We start from the raw sequence: 12907 nt of genomic DNA, 5'->3' as shown, positions 1-12907 counted from the left end.
AGCTCATCAGACTGCAAAGATGACATGACAAAGAAACATGGGTTTTCAGATTTATTTCTCAACCAGTTTTGCGTATACCATACAATTATCTTCCAATAATATGCAAAGAGGGCTGAAATCTAACCTTCATACAAAAGCTGAGCGACACATTTAAGTCTACACTTAAAAAATAAAAGGCAGCATCGCACGGGGAAACAAGTATATTCTGATAGAAAATTTTTCAAAAATAGTGTTTCTTGAAGAAAACACGCTGTCATTACAGGGTTATTACAGACTTTCAAAAATAAAAAGTTCCAATTTTTTTTGCACATTGCATTTTCCAGGCAGAGAAGCAAGGTGTATCTATACATACAGTCCTAACTCCATGGTTTTTTATTTGTGGGGTACAGGAGGGCAACAGAATTCTTAAGTGAGATCCTGGTGTCACGCTGCATTGAACTGGAAGAAACCAGCAGACAGAAGTTTAAAATTAAACCTTCGTTGGAAGGCCTTTAATTGACCTGTGGGACAGAGGAGGCAGCAGAGAGCGGAATGTTCATTCCAGACTCCATCCTTACCACAGATGCACATGCAAGCCATGTAACAGATAACCCTGTAACAGCAGTGGGAAGGGAAGTAGCTTAATGGAGCCAGGATTTCATCCAATACTTAAAATATGCAAAGCAATGTAACAGAATCCAAATTTGACATCACGAAGGCATTCACTGATTCACTATAAAAATGCCCTCCTCTTCGACCTTCATTTTTCCTTCTCCCTTTGGCTGCTTTCAGCCTCCTCTTTATTGCCATTGCTACTTTCTTACATACGCAAAAAAGCAAATCCAAGTCTTGAGTAGCAAGACTTGGAGATCAAAACTTCATCTATACTTACGGTTGCTTTTCCTACCAGACACAGCAACATCTGGACTTCCAGCCCTTCAGGGCTGTGTTAGTAGTACTATGCTGCTCAGCAGATCAAAGGCTGTGCGTTTGTCAGCAAAGTGCATTTGTGAGAAAAGCTGAAGGGAGACAGATTCCAAAATCAGTATTCAGCTTTATAAAAGGAGAGTTCCAGATAGCTGCACAAGTACCACTGCAACTGGTAGGTCTGGCTTCACACTGAACTAGTGGAAAGCCTAACCCATGCCTGCATTGCAAGGTAGAGTAGAAATCCCTGAACTAAAGCTACAGAAGCAGTTCTGAACTAGAAAGAAGCAGTTGCTGTTTTGCCAGAGAGAAGTTGAACTTAGACTAAAGTTCAGAGCTGGGCTGGCACAGCTGCACTGCTGCTACAGCTGGACCAGCATGACCGTGCAACACAGCACTTACGGTCACAAGAGCTGGTGTACTGGCAAAGCCTCATCTCTCTGAAGTGGCAGTGAATTGAGTAGTATGGATAGGCACCCAAAGCAACCATTCAAAAGCATGGTAGAGAATGGATGGAAGCTAATTCAAAAAGTAGTGATTTAAGCCTCTAAGCCTGTTGCATTTCAAAGCTGCTTATACCAGACAGTCAATTGCCTTTGTAACAGTTCTTAACTTGAACCAGGCACACAGTGTAAGTCGAAAGAGTAAACATGTCATTCAGAGCAACCTGTGACCACATTAACTGTAGCATGTTTAAAGAATACCCTTCCAAGCTGCAGAGCTAAGTGCTAATGTGTTCTCCTAACAGCAGAAAGCAGCATGTAACAGCTATTTCAACATGCTGCAGCCAGGAAAGGCTATGGGAGGGAGGGTACTTTTAAACACACTACCTCCACCTATGAATTCAAGTGTACATTCATATGAGAAAGATTTAACAAATATTAAGATCTAGGTTTCAGATGTTAACAGCTGAACATCTTCAATATTGAACAGGCTTTTAGTTGTTGGTAGGGCAGAATTTCTAAACTATTTCATGTTGTTGTCGTGAAAATGTTCCCGTTTACTGTTAAAGGGAAGAGGATAAGAGTTACATTTTAAGTATAACTTTTGTCTCTGCTGAATGGTTTATGGCACATGAAAAATAAAATCAGATAATAAATGGAATTCATTTCCATTCATTCAGACTTTTCCTTCACAAAAGTCGCTAGTGGATTTTCCTTTCAGCTGAATTTTGTCTCAGTAATAACCCCACCCTATACACTTAGGAAATGAACTCAATTTATAAATACGAGTTATTTCAGGAAAGACCTAAGTGAAGATCTGACTGATGATGAAACACGTGCATACAAGCATAAAGGTTTTGAAAAGAAAGTAACATAACTCGTGCATCTGAGTATCTACAGTTTCTACAGTGAAGTCAGGTGATTGATTCTACAGAAGGCACCACTCAGGTGTGAAATACCAGATCCTGTCCTTAACTGGTCCCAGTTGAGACTCTTCAAGCTATATGTGTGGGGAAGCAAACAGTGCCAAAATTGATTCAATCCATTGCTTTCAGTTACTGTTTGATAACGTTGTGAGTACTGTATGTAATGCCTTCTGCCTTAACACGCTCCAGTATTGGTCCATAAATCTTCTTCGTCAATGGTATAACCATGCCTTTGGTATTTATTTCACCTGAAATCAAGGAGAAAGAAAGAAAAAAAAGCATTAAGTCTTAAAGTTACTGCATGTCTGTGCCCATGTGCCAGCAGGGAGGTGTAGGGCTGCCCTGTGCCAGACACAGCCTGTTCCAGCAGCCCCACCACAGGGCACAGCTGGGCCCAGTGGCCCCCCACCATGGTGGTACCTCTGGGAAAGCAGATTTAAGAAAGATTTCAGGTGTTGCATAGCAGCAGAGAGCGAGGAACAAAGTATAAGAAAGGAACTCTGAACACAGTGGAGGGAAAAGGAAGAGAATGACCATGACAAAGAAGAGAAGGTGTTCCAGGCGCTGAGAGAGTCCCATACAACCTGTGGGGAACCCACATGGGGCAAGTGAAAATCCTGAGGAGGAAGAAGCAACAGGGACACACTTACAGACTGACTGCATCCCCAACTCCCCTTTCCCCTGCAGCGCTGAGGGCCAGGGGAAGAAGTTGAGGCATGGAGACACGAGAGGAGACATGAGTTGAAGAAGGGGGGGGGAAGGCCTTGTTTTACTTTGCATCTCACTAGCCAAAGCTATTTTAGTCAGCAATAAATTAATTTTCTCCAAATCCAGCATATTTTACTTGTGATGGTAAATAGTAAACGATCTGTGTTCATCTCTACTTGTGAACTTTCTCCACTGTATTTTCTCCCCCGCCCTTCTGAGATGCAAATTTGTCAGCTAGCCAAGTCAACATACAAATGCAAATATCAATTTGCAGTTACACTTGTACTCTTTTTAGTGAGTGGTGTTATGCTCTCACACAGCATTACCACTGTACCAAAAATAAGGAACACTGTGCTTAAAATACAGTATCATACACACAGCTTCAATTTGATTCATAGAGCCATGAAACTGGCTAGGTAAAAAGCATCTGAACTTAAATTAAAAAAAAAGAAGAAAAGCAGGTTTTGATCATTTCAGCTAGCCAGGAGAGGAATGGAGACGTGGAGATCTAGAGGTTAGAAGCAAAGAAGAGAAAAACAAAACAACAAGAAAAAAACCCAAACCACCCCACACTATTTCATGCTTACATGACGATAACTAGGTAGTGTGTCTGTTTATATACACACACTGAGTATGTCCAGTATTATGCCCCAACCTCAAATTTAATCAGTCTGGAAAGTAACGGTGGAAGTCACTTGTTTGTTCAGTACAAGAATATCTTAACCTGTTTCACTGCGACATATTTCCCAAGGTGAACAATTGTAATTTATAATACTAAAGGTTCCCTCTACACCAGTGAAACGCTTAAGATTAAATGAACAAAATCTCTATGAATTCAGAAGTAAATTAAGAATTGTCATTAAATGATCCAAGCACACAGATTAAATTTTCCTGTAAGGAGACAACAAAAGTTTGATCAATTAAAAATAACAGTAATACAGATATATACTTCAGGAACACTTCATATTGTTTTCTACAGGCAGGTAGATACAGAGGTTGAAATATGGTTACCAAAGGCTGACCTGTCACTTACCATCTAGAACCATCTTAGCAGCAATAGCCGTCGGGTATCCTACTGTTTTGGCCATGGCAGAATATCCATTGTTATCACCATAGACAACCAGATCGATAAATTTGTCTTCCAAATGGCCAGAAGGATGCCTGAGACCTATTTCATTTCTCATAACAATCATATCTCTCTCCCCAGTGCCTAACAGAAAAGCACACAAAGTATTCATTAATTACTTGCGTTCCAGTTCTACCAAGACGAGGCTCCTGACAAGCAAGGTATTATGTATAGACATCATTTACAATAGGGAAGTAATTTACATTTCAGATAGGGGCTATAAAGGATAGAAGATTCAGATGAAAAATCTAATAGGAAAAGAAAACAATAATTGGTGGAGCTGGGAACATTATGAGACATTAAACAACAAACTAATGAAATTAAGGCTGTAAGAGATACCGACTTGTCCCAGAGAAAACCATGAAAGACAGCAGGGCTTCTCACATACCAAAAGGCAGCTTCTTCTCCATGTGCTTTGCAAGAGCCCCCACAATGGAATCTGCTGCTGGAACTGGTTCATCTCCCAGTAATCCTAGCCTGGTAGAAGTGAGATAGACTGATACCACTGCACGTCAACAACTCAGTTTTGTGATTTCCAAGTTGATCACCATTTACCAGTTTAACAGCCTCAACGTAGACCAGAACCGGTAGAATTGCCAACTTCTTTTTTCTTAAGAAAAAAATTATTTGAAATTACTGAAGCATCTTACCATTCCACAGCCTCCAGCTGACTTTTGTCTTTTTCCAGCTTGTTAAATACAGCTTCTTTAAGCACAGAGTACTTGGCAGGAGACTGAATTTCAACCAGTTTGCACATGAGCTCTTTCTGTATTAAAAGAAAATTTAAAAGTTCCTGAAGGCCTGACATCTGTTCCCACTGCTTTTCAGTCAAGGTTTCCAGAACCTAACCTCAGTTAACATCCACTACTTCTGAGAAGACAGGCTGCGCAAACAGAAGTGAGATGGTTTGAGATTTTTAATCACAGCAAGTGAGAACAGGGATCATTTTTCTCCCCAAAACATTCTGTACCCACCATTCAGCTGCTTATCCCTCGTATCGTCGTATCCCTTCCTCCAGCATTGAGTGAACATAGAAATATGCAAAAACAAGGAATGCTTGGAGGACGTTCAGGTGAAAGGGAAGCAGCCTTGAGACAGTAAAGCAGGAACTTCAGGATCTCTCTCAGCTGGACTAGAAATGGAGATTGTCCCTTTCAAAAGGAAGGGCACCGACTAGTGAGATGAACAAGTGTACCACAATCGTGGGAGTATTACCAAAAAGCTTTCTTATTTTTTTTTTCCATATCTGATGAACATTTTGTGTTATCAAGATGGTAGATATTGCTTGCTTCATTCACAGCAAGATGGATAGTAGAAGGAGCTCTGAACAAGCAAGAATTGCACAGCCTGTTAAGAAGCTCATGTTATCTACAAGAAAACTACAAATATCAGGCAGATAAAAAAGAAAAAGCACCAAGATGTAACAATATTGCTGAGACAAGGTTTGCAGTGAGACTAAAGAGTTTCTATTAATTTTACAGATTTCATAATATTGTGTCCTCATTCACTGAGGCTAGAGGGACTGGAAGTTATAGCAATTTTTGCATAGAAAACTCATATATGTTAATCCTAAAAGTGAAAGTGGATGAAAACCATCTCAACAAATAAAAACCACTCCCAGCCCGTTTTAGGATACTGACTGACAGAAGGGACACACTGCTGAAATGGCAGCCTAAAAGCTCTCCGGAGTCTGGGAAGATGAACAGTGCTCAACAATAGAAACGACCATGATTCAGCCTCTTCACCTTCTTCATTCTTTGGTATTGAAAATATTCAAGATGTTATTTACTTAAAATAGTAACATCTTCAGAAAAATACTGTGCTCTCCTCAGACCACAACGCAGCATAAGCCTCGGGTCTTTTTCCAGATTAATGCTGATAAAAGCACAAGGAAGGAAACAGGAGAGAGATTTGAATGTTCTGTATCTCAGTAATAAAGTTAGTGTCTCGAGTGGTTGCAATACCAAAGAAAAATTTCTCACATGACAGATAAGCAAGCAATAAGTTGTCTGTATACACAGCTCACTTTAAACCATACTGAGATATGAAATTCGCTACTTTGCCCACAGAGACAACCAGCATGTTGACTGTCAAGTGTAACAGCAGCACACCATGTAAGCCATAGCTTGGCTGCCTCATTTTATCATTCCTTTCCGCAAACTATAATCCCTGGTCAAATTAAGTTACTTTAGAAGCCCACACATTATAAAGCACTAGGGGTATTCAGATCCAACAAAGCAAATCCAAATCAAAGCTACTGCATTTTCCACTGACACAGAAAGCAAAACTACTCCCCACTTATAAATAACCTTTGATGGACAAGAAAGTGACCAATGCCAGTGTTATTAAAAAAGCTAAGATCAATTTCATCCTCTAACTGCACTTAATGCACCACTGAAACTCTCTCCATCATTCTTCCACAAAACATCTCTTGCAGGTAACCTTAAACAGAACAGAAGAGCACACTTCAGACAAGTTCCTTAGCTGGTACATCTGACATTTCACCAAAGTGTCAGATTTTTTCCCCAGTTAACTGTATAAATCAGTATAAAATTAAAGAAAATTCATAGGAACATTGGACTAGGTGACTGTCATGTCCTGTCCAATGCTCTGCTTGAAGTAGGCCTACTGCCAGCACTCATGTCAGCAATGACTTTGTCTAGCTCAGTTCAGAAAGCCTCCAGACTCCCTTGGTATCCTGCACTGCATTTCTGCCAAAGAAAATATTCCTGATGCCTGGAAATAAAAAGCAGAGATGAGGATACAATACAAGATTACAACTGCTAAGGACACTCAAGCCTAGAAATAAGGAAAACGTTAGTCAAACAGAGAAAAGACAGTAATCAGAGAAACTCACCCAAGTTAGACGTGGCATGGTTGAGTTTAGCAAAGGAGAAGGATCTGGGTTAATTAACCCTAACTTTACGAAGCCTCCCATAGTTTTAGAGTATCCCTGCAATAAAAGAACAATGAGGTTAAAAACAATAATCACTTGAAACAGAGATATTTCTTCTTAGTTTTAAAGTAGTGGTGGATGCAACCATGGCTGTGCCGTTATTCCCATGGGAAAACAGTCATAATAACATGATTCCAGTGGGGTTGCAGTGGTAGATCAAATACTTGGGTCTCCAGCTCTCACTCTATTTTTTTCCTACACCCTCTCTAATGATTTATTATTATTCAGTCATCAGCATTTTTGTGGCAAGTAGAATTGGTTCAGGAGATTGAAGAGCCAAGCTGGCCAGCACCAGACGAAATTCCAGTGCGTTGTTACAGGCAGGGCAGTTCAGCCAGCTGGACCCTAAAACTGTGGAACAGATGCCAAAATCTGAATTTGGCTCACCTCAGTTTTATGCTTGTATAATTGTACTGATATCAAATAAACTAGTTCTTAAGGTAAGAACTCTCTGTATCATTTCTTCAGGAACATTAGAGAGACAACCAAGACAGGACTTGAATGGCATTTAAAAGGAACTGCAAAGGGCAACAGGCTGCACGATAAAGTAATTCAACCTTTTTCTGCTCATTTTTGTTTGTTTCCCATTAATGGTAACAAGGACAACTCCCACTCAGCTACTGGATACCTAAAAACACTTCTATGCAACTGACTAAAACCATGATCAAAAACCAGACTGCTGGAAATAAAGCACCCTTAGAGATGGCTAACTATAATGAGGAGCTCCCTCCACCAGCACAAGGTTATTAGCTCAGATGGCCTTGCAGTTAGATCCTTCTGCGACACCTCTTTATAAACTGACTCCATTAGCCACCTGAACTTAGCCTATGAATGGCACTGAGGAGATAGCAGGCTTTACACTGAACAGATCACTTATGCTGCGTGATGGAGCAGCGTACATGAAGGGCCAGGTCGTGGCCAGGTACACATTGGCATGGACGTACTGCCCACGTGAGGCTGTGCTGTGCTCCTCCACACAGCTCTGACAACATCATCCCAACCCCCAAGCCATGGGTCTCCTTTGGTGAATAAGAAAACAACACGAACCACAGAAACATCGTTATCAGCAGTGCTGCAAGAAAAACTCTTTATGCCACTCTGACATGGTTTTGTTGTTTATTTCCCCTTGTTCTAATGCTTATACAAAAGAAGCAAAATTTACCAGACACCAAATGGAAGAGTAGATTCTATCATATTAAGACTTCATGACGAGACAGATGCCTTCCACATATTTTTAGCTTCTGAACAAGAGATCGTATCTAGACTGACAAAAAGAGCTATTGCAATTTGGAACCCTTGTACCTCCACATCAGCCTTCCATCCTCCTCTGCTAAGCAAGCTTTCCTCCCTCCCAGAAATAAAGAAAAAAATCCTCTTGTATTGCAACACAGGGAAAATACGTATGTCATTTCTCACGCCATGCACAAAAGAAAACAACTTAAACCTCGACAAAAACCTTAACTCAAAAAGACAGATGTCCATGAAAGCTTTTTTCAGCTCTTCATTAGGGGTTTAGGTTCATTTCCTTTTAGCGTACATTGACCAATAAAATAAAGAAATCAGAAAGAAAAAAACTAATATTGTGACTAAAAAGATAAAGCTGTTGTAATTCAAGACTTCCAGTTACTTAATGAACAGATTCTTCATTTTGATGAAAAACTGATTTTCTGTATGTTATATTTTTCATAGGAGTAAGTAATAATTTATAAGCTCCATTCCGTATCAACTTTAATAGGTTAGATCAATTCTTAAGAATAGATACTAGCAATAAGCATCACAAAACTGCCTTTTTTTTTTTTTTAATCTCTTATTCATCTAACACTAACTACAAAGCCACAGGAAAAAAAAAAAAAAAAAAAAAAAAGAACTACTGATGAAGACTATCCGAGCTAACTGACCAGGTGCCTAAAACCAGTAAAGTTCTTCTTCCGGTTTGCAACAACAAACATCTGTTAAATAAACAAAGCAAAACTATGTCTTCAGTTACTTCTCAGCTGAGATAAAGAGAATTCATAAATAGCAAGCACAGAGCTAAAATGGGCTGCCTTTTAAACACAGTTTTATTGAGATGACAGCATTCGTTTCTTCAGGAAAATAATTATAACAACAATAAAATGATGAAAACTTACTTTGTATCTTAAGGTGCCTCTTAACAAAGTGTGAGCTGTCTGAATTCCATATGGCTCAGCATATTTTGTACTGTCTCTGTTAGGAAAACCTTCCAAATTTAATCCTGGATAAAAATCCATTGCAATAACAGAATCAAGCAATGCTCCTCCTGCTGGAATACTGATAACCTGAGTTTTGTGAAAGAACAGCAATATTATTTTGTTGTAGCAATTTGATTTACAACAGAAAAAATGAAGTGTGCTCAAAGTAAGAATGTTACGCTTAGTGTTTCTGGCACAAACAAAGGCTCAATCTAAATAAAGCAGCTGCAGAAGCCATTTAAGTATATCCTGTGATGGAAGAGCATGTACTATGTCAGCTGTTACTAATCAAAGGACAAGAATAACTCACATCCCGCTAACACATTCTAGTAATTCCTGCTGCACTTGTATTAGGGTTGTAGGATCCCACTGCACTTGCATTAGTGCCATTTTGGACCAGCTCCCCAAAATACACCAGTATTAGTGGTAGATGCTCCCACAGGCTCCTTGCCTGTTTTGTTTCTTTTCTGGAGGGGCTGAGGGGGGCTTGTTTTTCTTTTCTTTTTTTATTAAAATAAATCAGGTGATATCATACGGATACAAAACTGTGCCTATGTGTATCTTTACTTGCAATTACAAAGTACAGAGAGAACGCACCTTTGAAGGAAAACAAAAATAACAGTGACTAACTCTATCATCTCTCCCAGCTAAAGCCTTGAATTCTGTTTCATGAAAGCATCTGATGCACAGAGCTGCTATACAGCACCCGTACTAACTCATTTTGTTGCTTCTGAGCAGAGACAAGGTTGCCTTCTAGAAGAAAGCCTAAAGCAACCAAGTCTTCATCAAAACTATAAGACCTTACAGTCTGTGAAACAAGACACTAGTGCAGAATAATCCTGCACAACAGTCAAAGACAACTAAAGATTTAAGTGGCAAGGAGGGAAAATGGTGCAACTGACTGGCAAGCTCATGTAGTGCTCTTCTAATGAATCATTCACATGGATACAAGGTGTTTTAAATTAATACACATTTTCACATTCTCTAAAAGACCCTTTCATTTGAAGCTTATAACTATGTGCATTGGATCTTTGCTCAAAAGGCAGTAGCACAAGTCCTGAATTTCTACTTTTTCTTACTGCCCTAACATCATGACAAAACATCTCAAAAGATTTCTCAGTTTTGCTGAGAGTTTAGATAATTAGCAAAAAGTTTAGATAATTAGCCAAATTTTAAGGTAGTTATACAAGATGTCTCCTTGACATTTGAAGAGCCCTGCTCAGTAACTACACTGAGCAAGCAGGAGTGGTCAAATAGGAATGGAAAGCAGAAAGGTGATAATGGCGTGCAACAGCTTTGCACAAATGACGATATTTCTGTAAAACAGATGTAATGACACTGTGCAAGTACAAAATTAAGCTGTTTGGTTTGCAAAAGCGATTAGATGGAAAAGCAAGTAGGATGCACATTCATTTTTGTTTCAAACAGCCAGACACCAGGCAGCCAGGTGGCAAAAGCACTACATGAAACCAGAACACGAACCTCAAGCCAGTGCCTTACTCATTAGCACACACTTCTCTGACATTCCATATATTAGGAATTAAAAGCTGGCAGCAGACAGGCACAGTTATACTCAGAACATAGGATTAATTGGTACACGCAACTCAGTTAGGCAACTGTCAGTAGCTTAAGAATAAACACAGAACAAATCCCAATTCCCTCCTGAACCTAGTGTCATCTTCTTTGTCTTTAAATGGAAACAATAGGATTACTTCACCTCTCCATTTTTTAAATACGTAGCAGACTGAACGGTATTCAGCAAGACTCCTTGAGGGCTCCAACTGAACTTGTATCTCAGAGGATTATCAGAGTGCTCTGGAGCTGGCAGGCCTCCACAGAAAGAAGTGTAGGATACAACCTGTCAGATTTGTCCACAGGTGAGAAACAAGGAACAGATGACAGACACGGGATAGAAACAGTACAGAGCTACCCTGCAGAATCCCCCTAAGTTCTTATACTCTATTGAAGTCATCCCCCAACCAGGCCAAATTGCAAGATTTGCAGTGGACGAGGGAAATTAGAAGAACTTCACTAGCAACAGCATCAATCTTTCTTACTGCGGGCACTGTCCATGAAATAGCAAAAGCACCTGGGGCAGAAGCATCTTAAGGGATGGACTCTCACCAATTGGATAAGTTGGCACCGAATTCCAAGCATCTGAAAAAACTAAGGTGTAACGGAGTCCATTACACATTGGTGGTATGCCCCAAAGCCGGCTGGTGTTAAAGGAACAACACTACTAATAAAATCTGGGCAGCAGCACGTGCAATTTTCCAGCCTTACCGTAGCACCAACTTCTTTTGCCTTGTCAATGCATTCCATTGCCAACATATGGTCGAGACCGGGATCCAAGCCCATTTCACTGATAACTGTGATACCAGCAGCCTCTATGCTAGAAGAAGTGGAAAATGACAAATGTCAGAACACTGACTATACAGGCCTTTTGTTCATGAAATCTGTCCAAGGGAGACCCGGAAAACTTTCCCCAATCTTTTCTCTGCTTTCTGTCTGAGGTTCGGGGGGGGGGGGGGGGAACAAACAAACAAAAAAAAAACCAGAAGCAGATGTTAAATCCAAAGGGTGCAACTGTCTTAGAAACCATGATAGCCTTGTTTTCTTTTACTTTAATGTAACACATAGATTAAGCATGTTCAACCCATGGGTTGCAAGCAGCCCAGCCCAGCTCACACTGCAGCCACTCCCTGCCCTGTGCCATCACAGCAGTGGCTCTGCCCCACTAAGTGGCCCAGCCACGCACTCATTGCTCACAGCCACCAAATGGCAGCACTGTCAGGGCTGGAACCAGGATGTGGGGAGGGTGCAGTGCAGTGTTAACTCAAGCGATGACAAATATTTTTATGCATTTTAATACACAGTCCTGTGAACAGCAAGAAATATTCAGCTGTGCTTTCTGTTTTGAGAAAGGAATTTGAGAGCAGGTTTCAAGAGTGTCAAAAAAGCATCCATATTTTTGCTACATTTGCAACTCCATTTTCAGTCGACATTAAATGGATTACCTGCAAATTTTCAAATGGAATGTATAGAGCTGCAATTAGACATTCAACTCATAAATCTGATCATGCCTTTTTACCAGACTTTTACAAGACCTGTCTTACCAGAGAAAAATACCCCTTTCTTTGCAATCATGTGTTATTCACATCATCCCTTTTGGTAGAACATACATTTCTGAACAATTATATTCAAGGATGAAGTACAGGAAGAGCAAAACTTCATCAAAAATCTCTGACAGATACCTTAAGAACTCACAAACGATTGCAACCACTTCCATTGAACCAAATTAATCATTAGTTTCACAAAAAGAAGGTCACATTAGTTTTATGCTTTTGTTGGTCTCTTTTTTATGTTTTAATAAAAAATAAGTTTTGTTGCTTATGTACATTAACTACATTATAGAATTTATAGGCATCCCAAGACAATTCCTCTTCACTCAATGCAGCCTAGGCAAGCCAAAAGGTTGGACACACAGTCTAGAGGATGGTGGAAAAATAAATCCCTGAAAGCCACTCTGCATGCCATATTCTCCTGGACAGCACTGTAACACAGGAAGGCAGTAATGAAAAAGACACAACAGGGATAGTCTCAACAGCCCTAAACTAAGAGCTCCCACAGAA

General features: G+C 40.0%; 1 protein-coding gene across 1 annotated transcript in view; it reads right to left on the bottom strand.

Moving 5' to 3' along the window:
* Positions 39–12907, bottom strand: part of AASS (aminoadipate-semialdehyde synthase) — a 30819-nt gene continuing 17950 nt past the window's right edge. The window contains exons 17-24 of the mRNA XM_021384811.1: positions 11559–11667; positions 10993–11133; positions 9195–9362; positions 6967–7062; positions 4760–4875; positions 4498–4586; positions 4017–4193; positions 39–2523 (exon numbers count right to left, since the gene is read on the bottom strand). Coding sequence (XP_021240486.1) covers positions 2405–2523; positions 4017–4193; positions 4498–4586; positions 4760–4875; positions 6967–7062; positions 9195–9362; positions 10993–11133; positions 11559–11667 — 1015 coding nt within the window. The 3' untranslated portion in view covers positions 39–2404. The remainder of the gene's footprint in view (positions 2524–4016; positions 4194–4497; positions 4587–4759; positions 4876–6966; positions 7063–9194; positions 9363–10992; positions 11134–11558; positions 11668–12907) is intronic.

The sequence above is a fragment of the Numida meleagris genome, chromosome 1, assembly GCF_002078875.1.
Source record: "Numida meleagris isolate 19003 breed g44 Domestic line chromosome 1, NumMel1.0, whole genome shotgun sequence".
Taxonomy (NCBI): domain Eukaryota; kingdom Metazoa; phylum Chordata; class Aves; order Galliformes; family Numididae; genus Numida; species Numida meleagris.
Note: the sequence above shows the minus strand (reverse complement) of the source record. Positions and strands in the feature narration are given on the sequence as shown.